This window comes from Hevea brasiliensis, chromosome 2, assembly GCF_030052815.1.
Source record: "Hevea brasiliensis isolate MT/VB/25A 57/8 chromosome 2, ASM3005281v1, whole genome shotgun sequence".
Taxonomy (NCBI): domain Eukaryota; kingdom Viridiplantae; phylum Streptophyta; class Magnoliopsida; order Malpighiales; family Euphorbiaceae; genus Hevea; species Hevea brasiliensis.
The window spans coordinates 104,536,223-104,563,784 of record NC_079494.1 but is presented as its reverse complement, the minus strand read 5'-3'; the positions used below and the strand labels follow the sequence as shown (position 1 = coordinate 104,563,784).

The 27,562-nt window shown below is 29.2% G+C and overlaps 2 protein-coding genes and 1 long non-coding RNA gene across 5 annotated transcripts; 1 reads left to right on the top strand and 2 right to left on the bottom strand.

Annotated features, from left to right (window-relative positions):
• Window positions 1-3,072: 3,072 nt before the first annotated feature.
• On the bottom strand, window positions 3,073-4,912 carry LOC131170603 (uncharacterized). Its single transcript, XR_009141399.1, has 3 exons — window positions 4,583-4,912; window positions 4,049-4,343; window positions 3,073-3,851 (listed from the first exon to the last, which is right to left on the bottom strand). It is a non-coding gene; the product is annotated as an uncharacterized LOC131170603 (long non-coding RNA).
• Window positions 4,913-9,394: 4,482 nt separating this feature from the next.
• On the top strand, window positions 9,395-16,846 carry LOC110648256 (triose phosphate/phosphate translocator, chloroplastic). Of its 2 annotated transcripts, none has more exons than XM_021802428.2 (12): window positions 9,395-10,008; window positions 10,206-10,277; window positions 10,550-10,615; window positions 10,784-10,862; window positions 10,944-11,064; window positions 11,676-11,771; window positions 11,927-12,039; window positions 12,704-12,781; window positions 12,884-13,000; window positions 13,182-13,281; window positions 13,606-13,706; window positions 16,602-16,846. In XM_021802428.2, exons 1-12 carry the CDS (start codon window positions 9,722-9,724, stop codon window positions 16,659-16,661), a joined length of 1,290 nt encoding a protein of 429 aa, XP_021658120.2. In that variant the 5' UTR covers window positions 9,395-9,721; the 3' UTR covers window positions 16,662-16,846. The 2 variants fall into 2 exon arrangements, with proteins under 2 accessions (XP_021658120.2, XP_021658121.2); XM_021802429.2 differs by having other exon boundaries at window positions 9,398-10,008; window positions 16,302-16,846.
• A 2,476-nt stretch (window positions 16,847-19,322) lies between these two features.
• Window positions 19,323-23,731, bottom strand: LOC110648255 (pentatricopeptide repeat-containing protein At1g26460, mitochondrial). 2 transcript variants are annotated; one of them, XM_021802427.2, is made up of 6 exons: window positions 23,028-23,731; window positions 22,620-22,842; window positions 22,021-22,506; window positions 20,789-20,995; window positions 20,067-20,204; window positions 19,323-19,974 (listed from the first exon to the last, which is right to left on the bottom strand). In XM_021802427.2, the coding sequence occupies exons 1-6, from the start codon at window positions 23,648-23,650 to the stop codon at window positions 19,789-19,791; spliced, it is 1,863 nt and encodes a 620-aa protein (XP_021658119.2). In that variant the 5' UTR covers window positions 23,651-23,731; the 3' UTR covers window positions 19,323-19,788. The 2 variants fall into 2 exon arrangements, with proteins under 2 accessions (XP_021658119.2, XP_057993138.1); XM_058137155.1 differs by having other exon boundaries at window positions 19,831-19,974; window positions 20,067-20,161.
• Window positions 23,732-27,562: the final 3,831 nt, after the last annotated feature.

The window sequence follows — 27,562 nt, the reverse complement described above, 5'->3', positions numbered from 1 at the left end:
CACATTATACACCACTTAGAATTGTACACATTGCACACAATTAGACTTCTTTCATTTAGTTAATGCATTACTCATTTTTAGGAATCATGCATCATGCATTAAAATCTTTTGCCAAATCCCTTGAGTATTGAAAAGTTGCCTATGAGAGTGATTTGACTTACCTTTAGTTGGGTTTGTGGATTGAAAGTTTCCTAAGAGATGCAAGGTTTTGAAGTGTCTATCCCTTGCCTATATCTTCTTAGCCAAAAAGCCACCCAACTAGTCATTTGGAGATGGAAGTGTTTAGAGGGAGTTATTGGATATAAGGTAGTCAAATGATGTCTCACCAATCCTATAACAAATTTTCTAAACCTTTCAAGGCGAAATACCAGCTTGTACTTGAAAAGAGAGATGATTAGGCATTCTTTGATTTAAACCTTCTCATTTTAAACCTTTGGCCCTTTTCCTAATTAAAATTGACCCTTGCAAACCCTTTTGAGCCTTTTTGTCCCTAATTTTTCTTGAAACCCTTATTACTACCTAGCCAATGAACCAAACACTCCAACCCTTTTCATGAGAATAATTATTTATAACATTAGGTACATATTCAAAAAAAAAAAAAAGAAAATAAACAATAAAAGGGAGAAGAAATGCTTGTCACCTTGTAAAAGTGCTAGTATATGTGCTTTTCACCATTGTCATTCAAAATGAAAGAAATCCACCCAAAGTATTAAAAGAAATGAGTTTGGGGGTGGCAAATTTTAGGGACAATCATCAAAAGAAAAAGCAAAATACAAGTTTAAAGAATCAAAATGTCCCTCCATTTTTATGTGTTTTGTAAACTATGCTAGCACTTGACAATTCTCATTGTGTATTTCTCTCCTCCATATATAAAAAAAGAGAAAAAGAAAAAAATATAATAAAATAAGAAGTGTACCTTATGTTGTCAAAATTGAAAATATTCTCATGCTTTGAATCCTTTTTACCCATTTTTCTTCTTAGCCTCATTTTTGAACCCCATGGCCCCATTACATCCCTAAAAAGACCTTTGATCTCTTGATAGTACTTGCTACATTAGTGGAGATAGGAATAGGGAATTTGCCTATGGGATTGGAAAATTATCTATTCATTCATTTAATTCCATCATTCTATATAGAGACATTTTGCCTATTGATTGTCCTAGAATTCCTTTTGAGCATAACTTTCTCTTTTGATTGGTTGGTTTGGGGATTTTGAATGATAATTGACTTGATGGCTAAGCGGTGAAAGCTTGGATAAGCATTAGATTCTTTGCATTTTGAAGGATGGGTATATGGATTGTTGGTGTGGCTAAAGGTGTGTTAAGTTACTTTAATAGTTGATTTTCATAGCTCTTTGGATAAGGCACCCCTAAAAAAATTTGCATTGCAATTTTAAGTTTGCTTGAGGACAAGCAAAAGCTTGAGTTTGGAGGTATTTGATGCATATATTTTACATAGTCATTTAGGTCTAATTTCATAGCCATTTTATTTTATTATTAGTCATTTTTAGCCAATTTCATTAGTTATTTAGTTAGTTTTTCATAGTTGTCAATTTTGCATTAATTTGTAATTTTTACTTTGTTTTATAGGAAAAAATGGTGTTTTTGAAGGACTGAAGAGAATTTTTGCCATTGAGGAGTGACTTCTACAGCCAAAGATGTCAAAAACAAGTTTTCAAGCTGAAATATGCATTGACCAAATTGTGCATAACTTGCCGCATAAGCTATGCAGATCTGCATAAGGAGAAAAATCACTGTTCCAATACCTGCCAAAATGTGCATAAGGAGACTGCATAGCTTATGCACATTCACGCCTCCCTTATGCACTTTCACGGAATTGTGCATAACCTATGCACCAAGTCATGCAGTTTCGCATAAGTGAACCAGACACCAAATCGCATAAAGGACTGCATGACTTATGCAGTCCACTTATGCAGTCCCATAAAGAGTTCATTAATGAGCTGGCAGAAGATTCCCTCAGAAAATCCCTCCTCAAACACACCATTTTAGGGCTCCATGTCAGAAAATGCTATAAATAGTGCCATTTCCCAATTTAGAAGGGGGAAGACTAAAAAGGAGCAGAAAAAGGAAAGGAAGAGGAGAAAGAGGAGCAGCTGAAGAGACACAATCATTTTCCACACCATTTCCAACCAGATTTGGAGATTTCTTTCTTTTCTTACATTTTTCCTACATTTCTAGTGTTTAGTTTCTTATTTCCTAGCTTAGATTAAAGTTTTATTTCCATACAAACTAAGAATATCTTGTAAACATTATGGGTAGTGAGTAGTTTTACTTTGATTCTGGAGTAAGGGATGTAATATTTAATTATTTTTGTGGATTTGAACTGGGTTAGTCCCAATTTAATGAATTTATGAGGTTTAATCCATTTCTTGTGTGCTTATTCACATGCTTAATGAAGGGCCCCATTAAGTTATGTTCTTAATCCTTGGTTGAAGCACCGAAAGGAGAAAACCAAGTGATAGTTAATCAAGAAATTGGACTTAATTAACTTAGATTTAGAAATAGACTAAGGGTTAAGAGGGTTTTAATTGATTGATTAAAGAACCTAATGGGTCTTGGTTAATTTTAACTCCACGAAAGTAGGATTAAGTTAATTAAGGCACGCTTTGTCTCACTCGAAAGAGTTTTCAAAGGATTTTAGAATTAATCTCCTTTAAACCTATAAATTTCATGGATTGGGCTAGCTAGGAAAAATCCCAAAATGACTTAAATATGAACCTTTAACTCCAGAATCGTCTTTCATCAATTATTGCTTGGAATTTTACTTTTGAGTGTTTAGTTTAATCTCATTTTATTAATTTTCATTATTATCAAATTTTTTATTTTGCGAATTATTAAATTAGTCATTGTTTAAATTTAGTTTTGCATTTTCATACCTTATGCTTCAAATTCCTAAATTTCTTTTATTAATTTGATTAAAATACAATTTTTAACATATTTTATTTTATATCAAAAATTCAATCATTAACACAACTCCTCGTGGGAACGATATCTTTTTTCTATACTACTTGAACGACCCGTGCACTTGCGGTTGGGACACATCAACTCTCCAAAGCATCATCACCTCATATGGCTATGAAATGAGCCAAAGGAAGGATCTCAACAGAAGGCTGGCCAAATGCAGGACGGAACAGGTACTTAGATAGGAGACACCAAATTAAAATAAAGTGGTCAGTAGTGGTGGTACCTGTCCTAGCAGAGATCAAAATAGCATAAGAAGTAAACTTCCCTTTGTGTTGATATTTCAGCTTAGGCTCTGTAATCAAACTAAGAGCATCATCACCAATCACTAGTAGACCTGTCAACATGTAGATGCCCTTCAGGTGATGGATATGGGTCCCATAGGCAAGATAAAGGAGTTACAAGTGCGGGTCTAAAACTGAAGAGAACCTAAGATGAGTCTAGGGCAGAATGAAGGAGCAAAGCAAGTCAAGTAGATGAACTTCTTAATGCCAACCTTCTGCTAAAGGCTCGAGCATATGGGAGAAAGTCTTCAATCCACTCAGCTCACCCAAGTGTGTATCTCAGTGAAGATTTTATTTCCCCTGATTTTTAAATAGCTTTCAGAGCCTTCCAAGCTAACAGCTCATCTACTTTGCCAAGAGGAAAAAGAGGACCTAGAAAGTCAGTAAGAGTGTGAAGCAGTCCAATGCTAGCATTAGCCATGCCTAGGTTCTATAGAAATAAAGTAAGGGAAGAGTTAAAGAAATAACATGGGAAGCGGCTAAGGAAATTATAAGTAAGGAGAGAACATTTACTATCATAGATGAACTAGTGGAGGAGGGTCTAACACTTGAAGAGTTACTAAACGAAGAGAATCCTGAGGCAGCACCTGTAAAAATAATGACAGTACCTAGTCAAAAAGAATTTTGATTGAGTTTCCCTTTTACTGGGAAGGAACAGAAAATTGGCATATTAAAATAAAGGCCAATCTTCAGGAAAGAAAGCAATAACACAACTCGTAGGGAAACACATAAGGCAACAATAATGATTGAAACAGGAATAACAGGTACAACAAGAATTTCTTACCTCTAGCTACTATGTAGAAAGGGTTAATACTGGATGCTGGGAAGCTAGGAGGAAAGAAAACCCTCAGGGTAGAAAAAGCATTGAATCCTAGAATAGAGGAACTCAGGGGGGAAACCACTAGAGGAGATGTCGCTCCAGCACTGGTACCAAGTGAGATGCTAGGTGTTGTACCAAATGCACTGCAGATGTAGCGACAGGTGCTATTCCAATGTGGTACCAGGTGCTAGGTGTTGTACCAAATGTGACAGGTGCAGTAGATGACATATTGACAGCAGAAAATCTAAAGATAACCATACTGCAAATAAGTTATGTAACATGCCCTTAGTGCATAAAGAGAGTCAAGATAGTACAAAGGTACCAATTTCATTTCTGAAGAAACAAAATTCATAGTACCTATAGTTCTTTCCAAATCTTCAAATTTCATATAAATCAACAACAACCAAATAATACAAGTATCCATATTATCAAGAAATGGCTACTATAGCCAAGATTGATTCAAAAGAAAGCTTGAAATCAAAAAAAGAGGAGGAATACCATATATGTGATGGGTGTCGACCAAATGATGTAAAATCACACTAAGGAGTGTGAGTCGATGATGCTCACAAAGAAGAATCGGTAATGGTTGCCGAAATCTAAGAAGTAATGGCAAAAATGGAAGCCGCGGGTGGTGTGGTCGACGGACAATAACCGAATGGCAAGGAAATCGCATAATGAGAGAGTGGTGCACTAAAGAAAGAAGAAAGGAAGAGGCAAAGGAAAAAACTTGAGCATGATGGGTTTGTGATTGGAGAAGGAAGAATTATCATAAGCTCTTTGATATGTGGATAATGAGTTTCTTTGAATATTAGAGAATAAATGAGAAGAAATAAGAAGATGGGTCGTAGGAAAGAGAAAAGCAATTAAAGTATATTAGTAAATTGCTTTATGAAAGTGAAAGATTGAGTAGACTTTTGATAGAAGTCTATTAGAATTAAGACTTATAAAGATTGAATTTTATTTAAATTTAAATTCTTAAAACAAGCTTGCAAGTAAAGTTACGATAAAATTATTCAGGTAACAGAGAAGCAAGAGAGGTTCAAGTGTTTAAGGATAATTAAATGACCACATTAGAATGGCCTTGCTGGCCAATCAATGTGAGAAGACGATTGTTTACAGAAAAAATAATTTAATTAGCTTATTAATTATTTTAGGCTCATGATTGATTAATTGATTGTTTGTGAAATTAATTTTATTAATTTTATTGTATTAATTTAACTATGATGTCTGAATTAAATAATTAGATATTATTCTTGATGATTATTAGAAGAAAGTTATAAGAAGTTAGTCAAACTACAAGAAGTTACTAGATCATAGATAAGTTATCAGCGGTTAAGAAATAAGTGCTGAAAAGTTACAGGAATAGACTGGACGTGCAACATGAAGCAAGTGCTAGTTCCAAAATTTTCATAGAATCAGTCAGGTACTACTATAAATATACTCTGCTATGCAATGTTCAAGACCTACCCACTCAATCAATAACAATAGACTCCATCAACCTATTTATCTTTAATTTTATTTACCTTTTTATTTTTTTCAGCTTTGTTTTTTATTTTTCAAGCTTTATACTTAAATTTTTAACGATCACCACAATTTTTTATTATTTTAATTGTTCATTTGAAGTGAGATTTTAAAAAAATTATATTCAGTCTAATCAGATTTTCACAACTGTTTGAGAGAAACTAGAAAAGTGTACAACCGATATACTCAGTATCTGGCACGCCAGCATTCCTAAGCTTCCTAAACTGTTGACCAATCAAATTATTTTCTAAGGAAATAATTATATATAATAACTAAAATTCATTACATGACATATATATATATATATATATATATATATATATATAAAATAAATATTTTTATTAGTAATTTTATAATTTGACGTTACTTTAATTATTGAATTATCAAAACTCTTGATACTTATTTACAATTCTAAAATCACCAACTCCTCATCGCCCATAATTGATCGTGAATCATTCATATTTAATTGTTACCGTTAAACTAAACATATTCTCAATCATAATGAAGTGTCAGATACAAGGTGGGAACATCCATCGAGTTGGTTTGATTCAATTTAAAATTTTGAAAAATTAATTTGATTCTATTTATTGGTGTGAGCTTTACATTAGATTTTTTCAGCTTTGAACCCATATCATGCCCATTTCAATTATATTTCTTAATTTTTACTCTAATTTAAAAATAATAACATTTAAGCTTAAAAAATATTTTTCATGAAAATTATTTTATAAAAAAATATTTTTATTAAAAGGTTTTTTTATTTAATTATAATATTAAATTTATATATATATATAGAATTTTTTTTATATTTTTAATGGGATTATTAAAATAACGTTTTTTTAAGGGAAAGTCATTTTTAAGAGAAAGTCATTTTTTTAAAAATAATTTAATTTTTTTTTTAATTAATAAAATATTTTCTTTTAATTATTTTTGTAAGAGTCATAAATGCTAAAAAAATGTAAAAAAATATTTTATGTAAAATAAATAAAGCCTTAATTAAGGAATAAATTATTCAATTTGATTCTTCCAATTTTTTAAAAATATACTAAATAAATTAAAAATTGAATAAACAGAATTATTTAAAAAATTCAAATTTTAAATTAAATCAATTCAAATTTGTAACCCTTAAGTGGTAAAGATTTACCTTTTTTTTTCGAAGTAAAAAAATTTGAGTTGAAACCACATAATAAATTAAAAAAAAAAAGCCATAAATCTTTTTCAAGTAGCATGAAAAACAAAATGACGTGCAAAGTGCTAATAATAAATTAATAGTGGAATTGAAGGTGGGCCACCAAGGCCATTTATGTCAAAAAAATTATAAAATATTTTTGATATATTTAAAAGTATTTTTTCTTTTTTTTCGAAAAGTAAATATAAATTTTACATAATTATAAAAATAATACATGCGCATCTGTCCCTGGACGTATGAGCAAATGCTGCTATTTTCTCTTTTTCTTCAACTCTTACAGGCATGAGCGGCAACGCAAGCCAACCTTGCCAAACTACATTAATTTATTAATTAATTGCCAATTCCATTCAATTATTTTAATAATAAAATTTCCATATATAATTCTCCTTTAGGCTTAGGCATCTTCAACCGGCCACTTCCTTCTGCTCAACGATCTCCTCTAGGTAAGCTGTTGGGACTATTAATTAAATTAAACAACTCACCAAGGGACATTCATCAATAAAATCCAAGTTTTTTTTTTTTCATAAATTCAATAGAAAAGGATGGGCTGCTTGTTGAAATTTTATAAAATATTTCAAATACAGTAAAAAAAAAAAACCTATATTTAATAATATTAAACTCATTCTTAAAATTATTAAATTTTGATTAAAATAAATTATACTAATAGACTACAATTATTTTTTAAAATATAAATAATAAATTGTGTATATATAATTTATTTTAATTGGTCATATAATATGAAATGATATTATAGAGGTAAATTATTAGGTGTATCTGATTTATGTGTAATTTTATTCACAAAATAGTAAATTTTATATTTTTGATTTTATTGTATAACTGTTTTCACGTAAATAATCAATGCTGTTTATAATTAATATTTTTATAAAAATTTACAATTAAGTTTAATTTAATTTATCATATGATTATATTAATTTTACATATATTATTTTTTAATTTTCTTTTTATTAATAACTAAAAGATTTATATCTAATTTATCTTAATTTCTTTGACTTATTTAAATATAAGAAAAAATTAATAACATGTAATTATTTTACTTTATTTTAAAAATATTTAAACGTAATTAAGTATTTATAATTTAATTTTTTTATATAAGTTGATATTATATATAGTTTTATCTCTATTTATTAAATTAAAAAAAATAATACATTCATTTTTAATTATTATTTAGTATCTTTTATATTAAAAATTATTTGTATTAAATTAAATTTAAAAATTTTTATGAGATAAATTAAAATTGAGAAATGGACATAATATATATGTTGAATTTAAGGGATAGACAAATAAAATTTAGTCATAAATTCACCAGTAAACCTATAATAGTATATAACAATAATTTTAATGATACTCAATTTAAAAATTAGATATTTTTATAATAAAAAATAAAATTGAGAGACATTATTGATATCATTAATTACATTAAATAGTAATTTTTTATTAATAAATTATATAAAATAAATAATAACTACGAGAATAAAAAAGCATTATTATAAAATTAAAAAAAAAACCTTAGCTATTTAAGAATGTAATAAAAAAATTTAAATTCCATTTAATCAGCCAGTGCTTCCATTGCTTCGTAATTATTAAATAATTAAATATAATTTAGTCACCATCAATATTTTCTCTTTTACTTTTTTAGAAAGAGAGGTGAAAAAGAATAGAATAAATTGGTAAGATTTTCATATGATAGATATTCAATTAAATTTTAAATATGCAATACATAATTCTTAATTTTTAAAGCGAGTCCTTATTTTCAAAATTCAGTATATTATTATTTTAATTAAAATAATAGAATTAAAACACTCTTCAGTAAAATAAATATGGTAATCTCATTTAAAATTGTTGCAATATTTATATCTTATATTTTCTTCTATATTTATTACTCAACTTTAAAAAAAATTATTAAATTAAATTTAAAAAAACTTTGTAACCTCTAAAAAAATTGTATTTTTATTTTTAATAAATTAATAATTCTTTAAATAAATTAACCCTTTTTATTTAAATTATAATTACCATCGTTCTTTTTTAAATTAATAATTTTTTTACACCGATTAACTTTATCGATACTCCCTTTTTAAAATTGTACACCATATTTTAATGTTAAATGTGATATTTTTTTATAAATATTATATTATTTCATTTAAAAATAAAAAATTAAAATATAAAAAATTATTAAATACACTCGATCATAATCATCATCTAGAATTTATCTTTTCTTTTATAAGAAAAATTTATTATTTTATGAGAAATAAAATATTATGTTCATATATACAGTAAATATTTTATAATTTTTTTAATATATATATATTATTTTTTATAATAATATAATATTTATTTTTTTATATTAAAAAAAATTTATTTTTTTTTATAAGAGAATGAATATTATTTTTATATACGTAGAAAGTATTCTATAATTTTTCTTAAAATATAATTGTGAAAAAGAATTAAAGCATTTAATGTGATAAATTTATCTTTAAAAAATTTAAGTACATTCTAGTAATTTTTTATAATTTGTTTAAAAGAATAATATAAGAAATTTAAAAAAAAAATCTCAAAAGTTGTTCACTGTTTAGCGGAAAAGCGGTGAAATTTACGAGGGAAATTGGGGCAAACAGACAAAAGAATCAAAACGCCGCTTGACAGTCTTTTTCTTCTGCTTCTATCGTGTGTTGGAGTTCCTGAATCATGAGCTAAGCCTCTTTTTTTTATGTTTTTCTTTAAAAAGGCTTCTCTTTCAAGGAAGAAGAGCGCTATAATCTCTCTCTCTCTCTCTCTCTCTCTCTTACTGATATCTCCGCTTATAAAATCCTTAATCCCTCGATTTCGACGTCTGTGTTTGTTTTCAATCAACGTTTACTGCCAAATATCAATTCTCTTTCGAGTTTCTTTGTTAGATTTCGCTCGCTCTTTCAATGGCTTCTTCTGTCACAGCCTCAATTCATTCTTCAATTTGTGCTTCTCGCTTGCCTTCACTCTACTTATCGCCTAGCAGAATTACGCCAAATCATGTTTTGCTTAAAACTCGATCACACCTCGATACTCGCTTGGCTTTCTCTTCGTTGCCGGACATTCCAAACTCTCCTTTGCCAGTTGAATTCTCAAGCAAGCCGTTGAGACTCGCCGGTTGGAGTCAAACGATTAGGCGACGAGGTTCTGTTGAACTTCCTGTCGTAAAAGCTGCAGCTGCTGATGCCGAAGGGTCAGACTTATTACTTGTTCTTTTAGTATGCTTCCGTTTGGCTGATGAGAAAATGGAGGAAATGAAAATAAGAAAGTTTCAATTTTCGCTCTTCTTTTCGACTTATGCTTCTGCTGTATTAGTAAGATATTTGTGTTGGACTGTAATTGATATCGTTGTAGTTTTTATCTGTTTGTTACTTGTTTTTGTGGCTGTAGACATGTGGAGCCTGCTAAAAGCTTTGGCGAGAGATTTCCTGCACTGGTTACGGGTTTCTTCTTCTTTATGTGGTAAGCTATGTCAATTTTGTTTGGTTCACGCCAAATAGCTTTTGTTCTCATGCTATTCCATGAACCAAAATGTATGAATACATGATTGTCTACACGTGTTTAAAACTTCAAATTTATCAGGAAATAGACTTTTTTTTTCTTTTTTATGCCAATTTAACACTGCAGGAAGGAGCATGTAGCTTCTAAAATGCTATGCAGCTCCTTGTGTGTTTTATGAGTATTTGCTTGTATATGGTCCAAAGATTAAGGATTGATTTGTGTTTTCTATGTAGGTACTTCTTAAATGTCGTCTTCAACATTCTGAACAAGAAGGTCTATAATTATTTCCCATATCCATAGTATGTGGATCTTGCTAGACAATTCTGCTTTTTTAACTTAGATTTCAAGTGATGAGTTCATATTATATCCTATACCACACCCCAAACGTTTGTTTTCTATAAAATGCACAAAACCATGGCTTTTGAAGTGTATTATTCTCTTTCACATTTGGAAAAATCCCTTTGCAGTTTTGTATCGGTCATACATCTCTTAGTTGGAGTGGCATACTGTCTTGTTTCTTGGGCTGTTGGTCTACCAAAACGTGCAGTAAGCTACAGTTGCCTTGCTATCTTTTCTCTACAAGGTTCAGTGAGGCTTCACTAATGACATGATTTACTCTCTAACTAGCCGATTGACAGGGACCTCCTGCTACTATTGACTCCAGTTGCATTCTGTCATGCCCTTGGACATGTAATGTCTAATGTGTCATTTGCAGCTGTTGCTGTCTCTTTTACACACACCATCAAAGGTATTGATGATCTGAATGATGCGAAAGTAACTATTGGAAATTGCTTTTAACTAGTGAAAAAACTGTGTTAAAAATTGTTACTTTTACAGAACAATGAGGACATCCAGTTTTGATTCCAGTTGCACTTGCCCACATCCAAATGCACACAAATAAGTGCAAACTTCATTTTTCCTCAATGCTTAGAACACTAGAATGTTCAAGAGCTAGGGTTGTTGACATTAGTTGTTTATTCATATCATCTTCTACATTTCTATTTTGTGAAAATTTATTATGCTTGTTATTCCCCAATTGCAGACCGGATTATATAGATAGTCTTAGATGTACGTTTAACATAGTATTTACAGATTCCATTGAAAAGCATTTCTGGATAAGTTTCTCATTGATGGATTTTTTCAAGCTTTTGCAAAGTGATACAGCTACAAACTTCTTAAGTGACTTGACTATGTTTTGGTGATGAGGTTTCATCTTTTTATTTTGTTCAGCTTTGATTATCGAAGTTTAGTTTTCGTGCATTTTTTTTTATCTTTAGTTTAACACAGTAGCAAAGTTGAGAGAGAATTAAAGCTTTGATGGATTCTATCTATTAACTATTTCCCTTTGTTCCTCTACAGCTCTAGAGCCATTCTTCAATGCTGCTGCTTCTCAATTTGTCCTGGGGCATCAAATTCCATTGTCCCTATGGTTGTCATTGGCTCCAGTAGTTATTGGTAATTTCTAGGACTATAAAAATAAAATACCATCTTTTCAAACTAAAATTCTAAAAAATATTGGCATATACACCTGTTAGTCAATACTGATATGTATGCAATATGAAATCCTGTTGTGCACCCTATTGATTGAGGTTTTCTGACTTCTCTATTAGGTGTATCAATGGCATCATTGACTGAACTTTCCTTCAACTGGACTGGGTTCATAAGTGCAATGATTTCAAACATTGCTTTTACCTACAGAAGTATCTATTCAAAAAAAGCAATGGTAAGATTGTTTAGGTGGTGTGATGTTTGTCTTGTTCTTCATTTTTGTAACCTGTTGAGGTGGATGTAATAGTTTCTTTAATAATTTCATTTCTGAAGGGATCCTTTGGCTATTGGTTATCATCATGTCTGGAAATGATGTGTTGAGATCATTTTTTTTTTTTAAATTTGAAAAGCACCCTTTGGGGACAGATTAAATTGAGTCAGATTATAGAAAAACAAATCTCTATAATTACACTGGATTTGTTACTACCTGACAAATTTGAAGAGTCAACTCAATTGAATGTAGTTTCCTTGATGTTATTGTGATTATCAGGTGCACCATTATTCTTGGACGTTGAAAACAACAGAATTTTTGAGAGTTATTTAAAACCTTTTGCTGTTGGTTTCAGGCATGAAAGGACACTTATTCCACAAAGGTCCGAATACTCCCAATATATACTTCAAGGCGTGCAACATAACTTTAATTAAACTATAAAGCCAACAGATGTAATCTGTGGAATTTTTAAAATTAATAGATTCAAACTAAAGATTTGTAGATCCTGTCATTCTGAACAGTGCTCATATAAGCAATTTTTCTATTGAAAATCAAGTTAGGAGTACTAGTATGTATTTCTGGTTACTAGATTTACCATCTTCTTTAACTGCCATTCAATTTTTAACAGACTGGTATGGACAGCACAAATGTGTATGCTTACATTTCAATAATTGCCCTCTTGTTTTGCATCCCTCCAGCAGTACTAGTGAGTATACTTGTCACAGAATCCAACTGAAATTTTATCATCTTTATTGCTTTGTTTTTGTTGTTAATATCTGACTGTTGGTTCATCTGAGTGTGTTTTCAGATAGAGGGCCCTCAGCTGATGCAGTATGGTTTCAGAGGCGCAATTGCCAAAGTGGGATTATTTAAGTTTGTGTCTGATTTGTTTTGGATTGGACTGTTTTATCATCTGTATAACCAGGTATTCATTTTTATAAAACTTCTAGATCTCCTTATAACTTTACATGCCAAACTAATTATTGCATTTGCGAAAATATGAATCCCATATGCTCTTTGCCTCTTTTAATAGACATGATTTCATAACGCTCCCTCCAACCCTCTCTTTAATTTGTACTCTACTGCATTTGAGCTTTAAATTTCAGGTTGCCACAAATACTTTGGAACGAGTTGCACCACTTACACATGCTGTTGGAAATGTGTTGAAGCGAGTTTTTGTCATTGGATTCTCCATTGTTGTATTTGGTAATTACTACTAATCTTTCATATGAACTGCATACAAAATTTGAACAAGCATGTTTCTGATGTGAAAAAGGTCCTTTTTATCATTATGGGGCTTAAGTTAAAAGAGATGGTGCTACATTTACCAAACTGTTGCTTGATCTAAGCTTTCTTTCCATAAAAATACTGAAATAAAATGAAGGAACCGTGCTATCTAAAATATCATATCTTGTGGAATTAGATCTTCCTGAATCTCGTGTCATTGTTTGTAGGAATTCTCAACTTGGCTGCAAGCCACCTTTTTTGGACATTATTTTTTTATTTTAGTAATGATTGCAAAATGTGCAGGCAATAGAATTTCCACTCAAACTGGAATTGGTACTGCAATAGCCATTGCAGGTGTTGCCATCTACTCTCTCATAAAGGCTAACATGGAAGAGCAAAAACGGGTAAGATATTTTAAGCCATCATGTTTTCTCCAATTTTTTATTTTGTTTTCCATGGATAAATTTTTTGAGATTTTTTCCTTCCATGGGTAAGTTTATAGAGCAGTTACTTAAACAGCACCAGATGTCTGAGTATTCAGTATTAACATAAGTTTTGGTTCCAGCAAACTTGGATCCCTTCTCAAGGCAGTCTTATATGTGATATATGCATGGAGAAAAAAAAGAGTTACTTAGGAATTTATTAAATATCATTTAGTCTTTGTTGTCCCTGAGAAAGTGATTGGGAGGGGGGTGAATTGGTAACTTTTAACAATTTTTTGGGCCCTTACTCAAGACACTGTGAAATATTGGAGCTAAGCACTCTCAAGCGTGTAGGATGAGAAATTAAAGTGTGTGATATGTGCAAGAGACAATAGTCAAAAGATCATAAACCAATTAAACCAACTTTTTCTTTCACTTTAAAGCTCAAAGACAGAATGACAACTCAATCAATTTCAGTTTCAACAACTTCAGATAATATATCAACATGTGTAAACCAAAATAATTTATTAACATACTTGCAATTAAAGAGTAAAGGAAGAGAAAGATCAAACACTATGATTTTATAGTGGTTCGGCTCTCGCTAGTCTACATCTACTCCTTAAAAAAAGACCTTGAGAGTTACTCTCCACTATATGTCTAATTTCAAGAAGCAAAGAAAAAGCCACTACAATCAACCAGAAGCTTCACCATGCTTGCAACCTTTACAATATCTTCTTCACAAAAACTCTCACTTTCAAGCTTATAAGATGCTTGAGAACCTTAAATAGGTTTGGGTTTGATTGAATCGCTATCACTTACTCAAGCTTACAATATTAGAGAGGTATTAAGATGAGAGAGAAAGTTTACCTATGAAAGAACAATAGAGAAGTTAATGCTCAAGAATGAAAGCTCATAATGTTCACAATACATTTCTAAGGGTTGTAATGCTTTAATTAGGTGCAAAAGAAGTAAATGAAGCCTTATATAGACACATTTGAAAAGCAGATGTTAGTGCTCAAAAAAGGGACCAACAGCTAGAAAAATTTGAAAAACTAGTTGTTAGTTCCTTGAAAATGTGTAGACTGATTTTAGGGAAGTGTTTCCAAAAGTAGTTAGTAAAAAATGTTACCTGGATGAAATTAGGTAGCTAATTTTGACTTTTAGCAAAATTAGATGATAAAAGTAGCTAGCTAATTTCGCTACTATCTGAATCATCCTCCAAAGATTTTGGATTTTCATGAACCACTTCCACAAATTATTTTGGCCATTCAAAAGCTTTAGAAATAAGTTAGAAACAATTTCTGAACATTTAAATTTAAAATGTAAAACTTTTATAGTTCAATTTTTGGCAAAAGAACTATTTTATCCCTTACATTTGGCCTATTAGAGCAATTTCTATTCTATCTTCTCCTCAACTTTGATTCATCTTGTGTTATACAAAATGATAAGCTACTTTAAATGCTTCGTCCACATACATAAGCCTCTTCTATCAAAGTCTTTCAAAGATACATCCAACAAAAGTGACTTAACACTATGCACAAGGGCTAAATTAAGTTCATTAAGTTCTGTCACCATCAAAAACAAGCTCATTGGAGCTTATGGGGCCAACAGTGTTCTTTCTAAATAGGCAGTCATGTATTAGCTATTTATAATGAGTTAAGAGTAATTTCTAAACAGGGAGTCCTGTATTAGCTATTTATTAGTTGAATAGAAGTCCTTTCCAAAGTCCTGTATTTATAGGATTGTTATGAGAATAAAACACATGAACTATTTTGATAAAAAAAATGTTTGAGTTCCTTAATGCCCAAAGATCGAAAGGATTAGAAGCCTTCGCTATTCTGTCACAATGGGTAATAAAGAGAAGGACAGAATAACTAACAAGCCTCGGTTGAGATTTTCTTCAACTTATGATTTCATCCTGTAGTGGACGTGACCTCAAACCATAAGTTTTAGCATCATCCCTGTTTGTCCTTTAACTCATCATATATGATATGTTCATACAAGTAAAGACATTATGTATGCCTTTAGACCTACCGCACATGAGCAGTGCGTAGTTCTTATTTCTGTCTTGAGCTATGGCTAGATGTGGTAGCGGGCAAAGATGAAATAGCTTGAGATATGCAGTGACGCTTTTAAAGCCTCCCTTCTGATTTCTAGGAAACGTGAACAAAGCATGAGCTTGTAACTTTTGAGCGGTTTGGTATCCATGCTGTTTTTTTGTTTTAGTTGTTATCCAATGCTAAAATATTATATCCCTGAAAACAAAATGACGAACAAATAAAAGATATTTTTTTTGGTTTTCACTATTTGCAGCAATTTTCTCTTTAAAAACATGGAGCAATTAAAACAAATATGTTTTAATAATAGAATTTTTTTTAACAATTGCATAATAACAAAAAAAAAACAGCATGGATACCGAAGGGGATCACTAAATTACAGTCCTAGTCCTGAGTTACATAAGAATTAATAGGTCCTGCCATACTACAAGGACCAAATTTTAGTCATTATTTTTTCTTATTCATTTTTGGTACAGATGATTTCGTATCGTATACTCATGAACTTTCTTTACCATTTCAGAAGGCTGCTTTAGCTCCTGCATCATAAGGAAATATTGTGTGGGGTTCAAATTCAAAGGGAAGTGAAAAATTTTAAGCTCTTTGAAATTGTTGAAAGAATAAGATCAGCTGACAAAGAAGGCCATAAAATATTATGGTGATATTTACTTTTCCATATTTAGAGGGTAGTATCGGAGAGGCAAAATGTACACATTTTCTTTAATACTGCATTCTAAGGAGTTGCTGTTGCGCCAAGCATACTTTGCTGTACCCCCGCCTACCTCTTTTTTAATCTTCTCAAATCTTTACCATATATCTATAGGTTCGGCTCTCCTGCGCCGCTAGTTCCTGTGCAAATAAATACGGCAATTCTGATCTTTGATCACGACCCAGCCTATACCTAAAGCTACATCACATTGACAACTTGGCATCAGGCGTGGCATCTTGGTATTCTCCTGCTAAACCAAGTTCTTTTTATTTTTTATGTCTGAAATTTTTGGATGAGCGCTATTAAAATTTAAACCATTGATCTCTTACATTACATTATAAATACTCTAGTTTCGACCATGGACTATTTACAATTCAATTTCAAATCAAAATTTAAGGTTTGGGTCCATAGAATTAAGAGTCCTAAACTGGACTACAAAATTTTGATGATTTCAATTCTAATTCGATTTGAATCAATTTAATAGTTAAACTCTTGATTTTATTTTTTTCAAATATGATTTAAATAGGACTCACTCAAACCAGACCCTTTCAAGAGAGGATAGACACAGTTTTAATACGATATCAGAACCATGAGTCATTGACCAATATTTTAGACCCAACCTAGATCTGTGGCCGTATCTAAAGCGCTCAACTAGTGAGCTAATGGCCTCATGAATCAAATTCCAATTCTTTGCAGGCGGCGCCCCCCCTCCTTAGTTGTAAAATACAATTTACAGTTTACACATTTAAAGAGAAAAAAGAAAAAGAAAAAATGGGATGGGACAGCTTTCGTGTGGTTGAAGAAAGAACTTAAAACCTATATGGAAATTCGGGTGGCAAGTCTTGCCTGGAGTCGAAGACAGCTCAGGGATCTTGATGGGAGCTTTCCAAGTCCACCAAAGCTGATTAAAGAAGTATTAACTAAAAAAGAAGGGATTACTACAAAGACATTATAAATTCCAATTAGTAATTTACGAAACAAGAATGACTTTTTGTTCAAAAAGAAGCTTTCAAGCAATGAACTAACTCTACAAACTGAGATCGTCAGGCAGAATGATGAGCAACCTGAAAGAAGTCAAACGATGTAAATCAGCAAATTATGGTTAACGCAGGATTCCTGTTTAATTTGGATGAGGCGAGAAAAGGGTAATTAGAGAAAGGGAGGGTAAAGAAGTGAAAGAGTAAAGGTAAGAAAAGTTATAATAAAAAAAATTCATACTTGAAAAGGAGGAATTAATGAAAAAATAAAAAGAGTTGATGTATATTTTTTATATTTAAAAAGAAGTAAAAAAAGGACAAATAACTATTAGATATATAAAAATACCCTTTCTTATTGAATAAAATTTTATTTTTTATTTTTTTAATATGTAAATTAAGAACTTTTATTTTTTACTTAGCAACTTATAATTTGAATTTTCAATTATTTTTTTATGTCAATTCATAACATGTACTATTTTCACATTCAACCTAGATATTTACAAAGTAATACAAATGTTATTTTACATCTTTTAAAATATTTTATTTTTTTAAAAGGTAAAATATTATCATTATAAAATAAACTTTTGCAAGTTTTTATTTATTAATGGCCTTGAATGGTAACAATTAACCATTTTACACGGTCTGTTTTTAATGGATGAAATTAAAATGGATGAAATTAAAATTTAACTACATGAAAAGAATTTATCTACATGAAAGAATTTATCTTCCACTTCACATATATATATATATATATATATATATATATATATATATATATATATATATATATATATATATATATATATAAAAGAAATTTAACCACCGAAATTAGAGGATAAGCACTTAGAATTATTGTTAATAATAATAGAAAGATTTTATATTACTAAATAACTTAAAGGTAAAAATAAAGCGAATTAATAAGGTAACTAATTTAGAAAGCTAACATAAAAAGAACCCTTGCAATCTCACCCTTACAATCTCAAAATATATATAAAAATAAAACGAATTAATAAGGAAACTAATTTAGAAGGCTAAGCTTAAAAAACCCTTGCAATCTCAATATATATATATGCCTAACAAGGCATCAAAATATCCCAACAATCAATTGGTCTTTAAGACTATAATATAAAAAAAAAAATAAAAATTGAATAGAACATATTATTTTTTTATTAAATATTTTCTACTCTTTAAAAAAATATATTATTATCTAATTAATTATTTTTAGTGTTTTATATTTAAATAATTATAATTAATAAAAGTATTTAATATTTTATAAAATATATAATTTTAATTAAATATAAAATAAAATTTACTTGAAAAATCATATATGGAGCCACTATTTTATCTGCAGATAAAAATCTACACTTTTTGTTTCTTACTTTTTGTAACTGCTGCAATATGTTAAAATTGATAATAGTATAATTGTTTTGAGTTTATGTATTCTACAGGTACAAGGGTTATTATGAATATGCTAACTCAAAAAGAAGTAGATGTTGGCATGCCTGTTGAAGTTGATGTTCTTGTTACATATAATACAAAACAAAACATAAAGTAATATTTTTTTGGTTTGTAATTAGATAATTTATTAAATAATAAATCCATCGTAATAAATCTAGAATTTGCAAAAAGTAATGGTCCACAATGAATAAATCACAAAATTAATAAATCAAAACAATAATGGACAAATCTAACAAAGACTGAATAAATAATGTATTATTTAAAAAATTGATAATTAAAAAATAATAATTATAACAATTTATTGAAAGAACAAATGATTTAACGACTGAAATTAAATAGAATGGTAAAACTAACCTTGTTTATGGAAGAATTCAAAATCCATAAGAGCGAAGAGATCAGGTACAGCAATTTGAAAGAGAAGACATTTATTTGTACTGGTAAGTTAAGTTTACTTTTAATGAGTATAATTAGATTTTTAATAAAAAATTAAGGACACAATAGAAAAATTAAAAATAAAATAATTTTTAACTTTTACCTCCTTCTGCTTACATCTCAATTTGGGGTGTAAGAAAAACTAGAATTTAAGGAGCAAGGAAAGGAAAGGAAGGTAAGCCTAACCCTTACTTACTCTTACCCTTCACTAACTCATCTCTTCCAAAACAAAAAGTATAATAGTTACTTACTACTCCTTACTCTTATTTACCCTTCACTCACCCCCATCCAATCCAAACAAAACGTAAATCAAGGCAACAGATTACCAAGGGGTAGATATTTCATCTCATGGAACCTGAGCAAACACCAGTATAGCCCTTTCGAAAACTTCGTGCAGTATTTCAACAAGATTTCTTTCATCAGACTTTTACCTATCAAGCATAATCAGTGCCATACTCAAGATTGAATAGGATGTCCCTACGATTCTCAAGACCCATTCGAATTTTGAACTTTTTAGTCAAGGAGTCCACACAAGCATCACTGTCATAGTCCATCTCACGAACACAACGCCTTCTGACCTTCCTTAGTGTTTCCTTTGAGGGGATAAATCCGACAGACACCTGACCAGCAAAACATACAAATTAATTTCTGAGAGATTAGAATCACACAAGTGCTCTCAATAAGCACTCGATGAGAAGAAAGTTGAACTTACCATCTCGTCAATTACAGAGAGAGCAGATTTTGCATCTCGATTGATGAGATGAACATCAACAAGCAATGAATATGATGTTGAGTTGGGTTTGATACCTAAAGTTACCATGTGATCAAACAACCTTGTAGCCTCAAATGTCTGATGAGAAAAGCAAAGGAATTTTAACCATAAAAGAAACTGAGCATATCAAACAAGCAATTCATAAGAGTGCTTCCCAGCATATTTTTGTGAATTATGTTGGTGGGTACTAATCACACAGGCTCATGACCATACATGCATGTTATCCGATGCTGATGTAGATACAATCATTGGCCGAGTACGCCCTTCTGCAGTATATTGGCATATACATATATATATATATATATATATATATATATATATGGCCCAAAAAGGCATAATTTTGACTCCTACAGTTTCACAGCAAAACTAAGTCCCAAGTCCCAACAGTTCAACGTGACTGCCAAAAATGTTTCATTTCTTCCTTTTTCTTTCCAAGATCAACATGTTGGCAATCTCCTAGATATTGTGTAAATTCCTCATTGCAGGCAGTGCAAGAATGTGAACACATCCAACATAATGAAGCCTATGTACATCTTGCGGGAAACAAAATGGTGTGGTCAAGATTTTTTTTATGTTTCATTTTATTATTATTATTATTTGTTGTGATTTTGGAAGGAAGAGGACAGCAAGGAGAAAAGAGATGAGGGACTAAAAATTTCCACCTTCTTAAGCCTTCCAAAGGCATACATAAGAGCATTGTATGAATGAATATCAGGGGTCAATCCAAAAGAAGAGCCAATCGCCTCAAAAGTTTGATAGGCACGGTCAAGGTCCCATATATTTGCACAACCTAAAACTATACAATTAAGAGCAGCAACAGACTTGTATGGATGTTCTGCACAGCTCAAATTCCCCAGCTGAAAATATACCTGATATATTTTAAGAATAAATATTTAGCAACCCTGCACAAATAAGTGAATAAAAATAAAGGGAATCAAGTAGTAGAACCAAGATAACAGAAATCACAAATGCTTTGATCTTTTCCAGTGGGATCCTTGGATGTTTTTGCTAAAAGCAACAAAAAATTGCTTTTGAGTTGCTTTGGAACACAATGGCATAAGAATTCGCAAAGCAGAAAAAAACAAGAGCATGTCTCTAATGAAAAACTCTGGTAAAGCAATTGAATCCCAGGTATAATGCTTTTGCCAAAAACAATTGTAACAGCAACTTTGAGCTGAAAATATTAATCTATTTCATTGAAATAGCATGCAATCCAAGGCACAACCATACATTTGCTCATAAGCTGAACAACCAACGTTATAAAATAAAATGTGTATGATGATGTGCAATAATAAATCAAGTTACAATTTACAAACAAAAACAAATATCAAGCTTTTTCTCCGCTTTTGAAAACTTCAAATCAAAATATATTCCTTTTAGTAAACTATAAAGAATGTTAAAGATTAACGAAGATAAGTATATCAGTATAGTAGCCACGGAGAAGCATAAATTTAGTACAACTGTGATGTGACCATGAAAGAGCCTCAAAGCACATAGCATTGGAAACCAGTGTCGTAACAGGCAATATCAAAAAAATTTTATAGCCACACTAAAAAACATAAATAATTTGCTTCATAATATTTTGGATAAAAGAGCTAAAATACACATCAGTTGAACAGCCCAATAATTTGATAAAACCTAGGTCATGATGCTTTGAAATTTGAATAAATTGGTTATCATAATGAAAAATTTTAGTGTAGTGATTTGTCTACCCTTTTCCAATCTTCAGCTCTCAACTTGTTATATAGTAAAAGTAAACAAACTAAAAGTTCACCATTAACATCAATTTGCAGTTATTCAACAAATATATATATAGAATTTGAAAAACTAAACAATTAGTGAAAACATAGCAAAATGATTCGAATATTTATTACTTCCAAATATAAAGAAATACCGAGTCCAGAGTCTCAAAACCTTTCTTTGAGCATGCCACAACCATAGGATATAGAGAAGTAAATGGTGAGAACAGTTCTTCTTCAGCTTCTTTGCCAGAAGAACTCCCATAAGCAGACTCAAATTCACGCAGAGTACTAAATGCCTTCTGTAGATTCCCCAGTGATGCATAGGCATATATTTTCCCAATATAAGATTCTGGGTTAGGTGTCTTTTTTTCACGTAATGATTGGTGAAGAATTTTGCATGATGCATCCAAGAGAGTAGAACTGTAGGTCCTGCCAGCAGTTCCAAGTGCAGATACAACCAGCCCTTCATCTGCAGAAAGAAGAACAGCAGGCCTAGTATTCTCACCCCTGGCAATCCATTTGGCCATAAATTCTAAGGCATAATATGCTAACTTGTTATTATCCTCTCTCATTGCAGCTTCTGCAATAAAGTTGCACGTGGTCCAAGTTGGACAGAAAGCTTTGTTCTGATCCATTGTCTAAAAGCAGCACATATGTATAAAGTAACATTACAGAATTTCATATATAAAATTCAAGTAGCAAAGATTCACCCTTTGCAGAATGATTTAACTATTAGTTAATCAGTAAGTACCTTGCACTTTTCAATTATCAACACCAACGCATCCAGTCTGCCTTTATTAACACAACTGTTTACACAATCATTAAACACTCTCACTGATAACGTATAACCATATTTCAAACTCTTATCTATATATTTCAAGGCAACATCAATTTGTTCTGTCAAGAAGAGGATTTCAATAACCAAATCATATGACTCATCATCAGGCTGAGAATCATTCCCTGTCTGCTCCATCCTGAAATAGTGTACAACATCTGATCATATAACCAATGAACAGTAACTTAAAAGAGACTCATGAGAGAAGTGTCAATTCCAATTCTAAAATCAACTAGAAACAGAATGTAAATGATTCATCAAGATGTAATCACCCCCTCCCTTTCACATAAAATCCCACCAAAAGAAAAATCTCAAATTGCTAACCTTTGGACCAACTTCTCGGCAGCCTTAGTCTCTCTGGCCTGGTACATGGCTTTGAGCACCAAATTGAAGGAAGCTGTGTTAGGCAACAAACCATACTCCTCCATCCGAGCAACCAAGTCCAACATATCCCCAGCAGTAGCTCCCATCATCAAATTTGCTCTCAAATAATGATTATACAAATTGACATCAGACTTATTAGGCTTGCCATTTTTGTCCAGCGACCTTATCCAGAACTCAAACAGTTGTTTCACATCAGGCCATCGCTGCGAGCTCATCCAATCCGCGAACACATTCAACAGATCATTGAGGTCGAGATTTTGAGACATGGACCGGATGCGACCAGCTAGCGTTTGCTGGAGGAAGCCGAAATTAATTAGAGACTGACCACCAGGGGATGAGTTTGGGATTGGGTTGCGCAAGTTCTCATTGTAGAGTGGACTGCCGAAGGCTGGGTTTGGAGGTAAACGAGTGGTGGTGGTGGGGGGGATAGGATCGGAGTGGGTTGGCTCGGTAGCAAGTTGGGGTTCTTGAGAGAGGAAGGTGAAGGTGGAGATGGATTTGATGGAGCTAAAGGTTTTGATTATGATTTTGTTTCGTGTAAGGATTCCCATTTTATACGCCATTGATGACCTATGTGAGGTTCTGATTAGGGTTTATCAGGCATGGCATCTCTGCGTGGGAAATGGTAAGCTTAGCATAGAGGGTATTATAGATATTATCTGAAAATATGTGGGCATCTAATTAAATAAATAAATAAAATTAATGGGTTGGGCTTTAAGTTCTTGGGCTTGGCTCTTCTTCGGTGTTATCTTAAAATTTAGTCCGGCCTTTCACATTCACAGGCCGATAGGCACTGTTTAAGCTTACCAAGGGAATATTACAACTAGCATCAAAAAATAAAATAATTAATCTACCAAAAAAAATAATAAAATAAAAATAAAATAATGAATAATTAATTTTCAATATCATCACATGTTGAATGCATAAATGATTGTGATAAAGACGTGATTATTTAGAAATAATTGTGTTAGTTGTAGTTAAGATATCATAATTATTTTTTCAATTTTAAGATACTAAAGTTATATTTAATTAACATAATATATGATTAACACAAATCTAAATATATTTGTGATTAAATTATAAATTTATAATTTATTAAAAATTATATTACACATAAATTATATATTCCCTTAATAGATTATAGAAAAAGTGCCTGAAAACAAGTTTTTAGTAAAGAAAATAAAAATAAACAAATTTTTATTTAAGTATCATTTATTTTATAAAAAATAATTTATATCTGAAAAATATTTTTAATTGTTTGATTATAATATTAAATTAATAATATATATTTATATCAGTATATATAAATATTTTCATATTTTAATTAATTATTAAAATTTAAAAAATAATAAATGACTTTCTATATAAAAGGTGAGGGTTTTTTATTAAAAAAATTATTTTTTATCAACTTATTTTGAGTGTCTTAAATACTATAAAATGCAACAGAAAATATTTTCTGAAAAAAGTAATATATATATATATAGCTAGTGATGAAATTGTTCTCTTTTTGGGCTATTGGGAATTTCAAAAGCCTAATCAAAGACTTTAGGGAATATCTAGTAAAGTGACCTAAAAGCAACCACAGAATTTCAACCAAAACTTTCAAGTATTATTCTTTTGGCTCCACCAAAACTTTGGTGGCTTTTTAATTTGCATGAACTCTAAAAATACATATTTTTATTTTTATTTTATTTTATTATAAAAAAGTTTCATGTGATTTTTAATGCTACGTGTTATTGCTTTGTTAGTACTTAATTAATAAATATCTTAACATAATATATATATAAGGCATACAAATTTTTCTCTTGTGTTGTCAACCAGGATTCTAAAGCTATTATATTTATGTTACGTAGTAATATTTAAAACAACCAAATTTTCTTTAATATTGCCAAATAGAATTCTAAAACTGTTATATTTATGTCACAAGTGGCAATATTAAATTAAATTCATTGCTAGTAATTTTTTTCCTTGCCACATATACTAATTTCATTGATAGTAATTTTTTTTAAAAAGTAAGCTAAATTGAATTTATTAATATTTATTAAATTTCATATAGTATTTATGAAATATTAATTTTTCATAATTTTAAACTTTAATGTTAATTTAATATCCTATATAATTGTAATATATAATTGCTATTTATTATTTTTTAATAATAATAATAATATTATTATTATTAAAAAATTATTTTAAAATAATAAAAATAAAATAATATTAAAATAAATTAAAATTTATTAAATGTATAAAATGGAGAGAGAAAATTTTTAAACATTAAATTTCATTCAAAGTAAAAATGAGTCTTAATTTTACTGTGATTAATATTTTTAAATTAAAAATTAGAGAATTTGATAACATGTGATAAATATCCTCAGTAATTATATACTATAGCTACTTAAAAAATTCAGAAAAAACTTAATATTAATTTTTCTCTAATTAAAAAAATTAAAAATTAATGGATAGGTATTATCTTTAATAATTAGACATGTTTAAAAGAAAACTCAATAATTAATTTTTTACAAAAATTTAAATATACTTAGTTTTAATTTGGAGTAGATATTTTAAAGGAAATTAAACTTTTAGTTGTGGTAATAATTAGATAGTCATAATAATATTCGTTGAATTTTAAAATTAAATCTCTTAAATTAAACATGTCTCCCATAGTATTTAAAATAAATAAATAAATAAATAAAGACAATTTTTGTTTACCTAACATTGGAATTGAATGATCACACTATTACAAAATAACAAGCCCAAAAAAACATGCCCAAAAAACAATCTTCTTAGTAAATAAGGTTTCCCATATTTTTTTAAGATAAAGTTGAAATATTTTTATTTTTAGAGAAATTAAGTAGAAAATCAACAATCCCAACAAGAAACAGAGCACAAAACCGAGTGTAACCAAGCCAAATGAAAAAAAAAAAAGTAAAATTACCATAAAGAGTGGCAGAAGAAATGGGAATCCATAAAGAATTGCAAAGGGGATTGTCATTTTAAAGCAAAATACTAATAAAATTAAAGAGAAAAAAAAAAGAATAGTAACTACAAAAAAGACTCTGCCTTTGAGATTTAATCTTTTCAGTATTTTTCTAAAGAGCTGAAATATATAATTATTATATAACTTATAAATTTAAATATCTTTAATTAAAAAAAATGAAAGGTGAACATTAAATTTTATTTATATTTCCTAAATAACTTTAAATAAATTTAATTTTTTTTAAAATGTCTGTTATAATTTAGAACAAAGAATTAAAGATATTTGAATATTTATGAGAAATTAATAATCGAATTTTTTTTAAAAGATGTTTAATTACTAAAGGTTATTTAAAAAAATATTAAAATTAAATTTTATTTATATTTTTTAAATAGTTGTAATATATAATTATTATATAATCTAATTTTTTAAATATAATTCTTAATTAATATAATTTTTCAAATTTAAATAATAAAAAATTAGTAATTACTATAATTAGATTTAATTTCCTTTAAAATATATATTTAAAATTAGAACTAAAAATCAAGAGATATTTAAATTTTTTTTAGAAATTAATGATAAAAATTTTCATTAAGTTTAATTTCCTTTAAAATATATACTTTAAATTAAAATTAAAAATCATGGGATATTTGAATTCTTGTGAGAAATTAATGATTGAAGTTTTAAAGGTAATTAATCTTTAATTTAAAAAGGAAAATGAAAGATCATCATTAAATTTTATTTATATTTTCTAAATAGTTTTAATTAAATTTATTTATTTTTAAATATCTACTCTAAATTAGGATCAAGATTCTTGGTGATATATATATATATATATATATATATAATAAATTATAGAAAAATAAAATGAAATAAAAATTTATTTTTATGGCTATGGCAAATAGGAAATTTACATCAATATTTAATTTTTATTTTTTTATATTTTTATAGTATATTAATAAATAACTAATATTATTACTTTGATTAATATTTTTTATGCTATATTGTTTATTGTCATTTACAAAAATTAATTAATGATACAATTTTTTAAAATTATGATTAAATTATTAATTCTCTAATTACGTGTATATAAATTACAAATTATTTAATTAGTTATTACGTTAATATTGTAATAAGTAAATTATTATTATTATTATTATTATTATTATTATTATTTAGAAACCTCAATTTAATTAGATATAAGAAAAATTTTTTATTATATATATATATAAATGTTATATTTAATAATTATATTAATTAATATAATTAATTATTACCATTACTATTACTATTAATTATTTTTACTATTATCATTATTATCATAATTTTTATGGTTAACTAATTAAAAATATTAGACATAATTTAATAATTTTATAAAATTCTAATTTAATGATTATTAAATTTTTAATTATTTTATTTAATTAAAAAACTTTAAGAATTATATATATATCTTAAAATTAATAAATAATTTAAAATTATACTGTGAAAGTAGCTACGTGGAGTT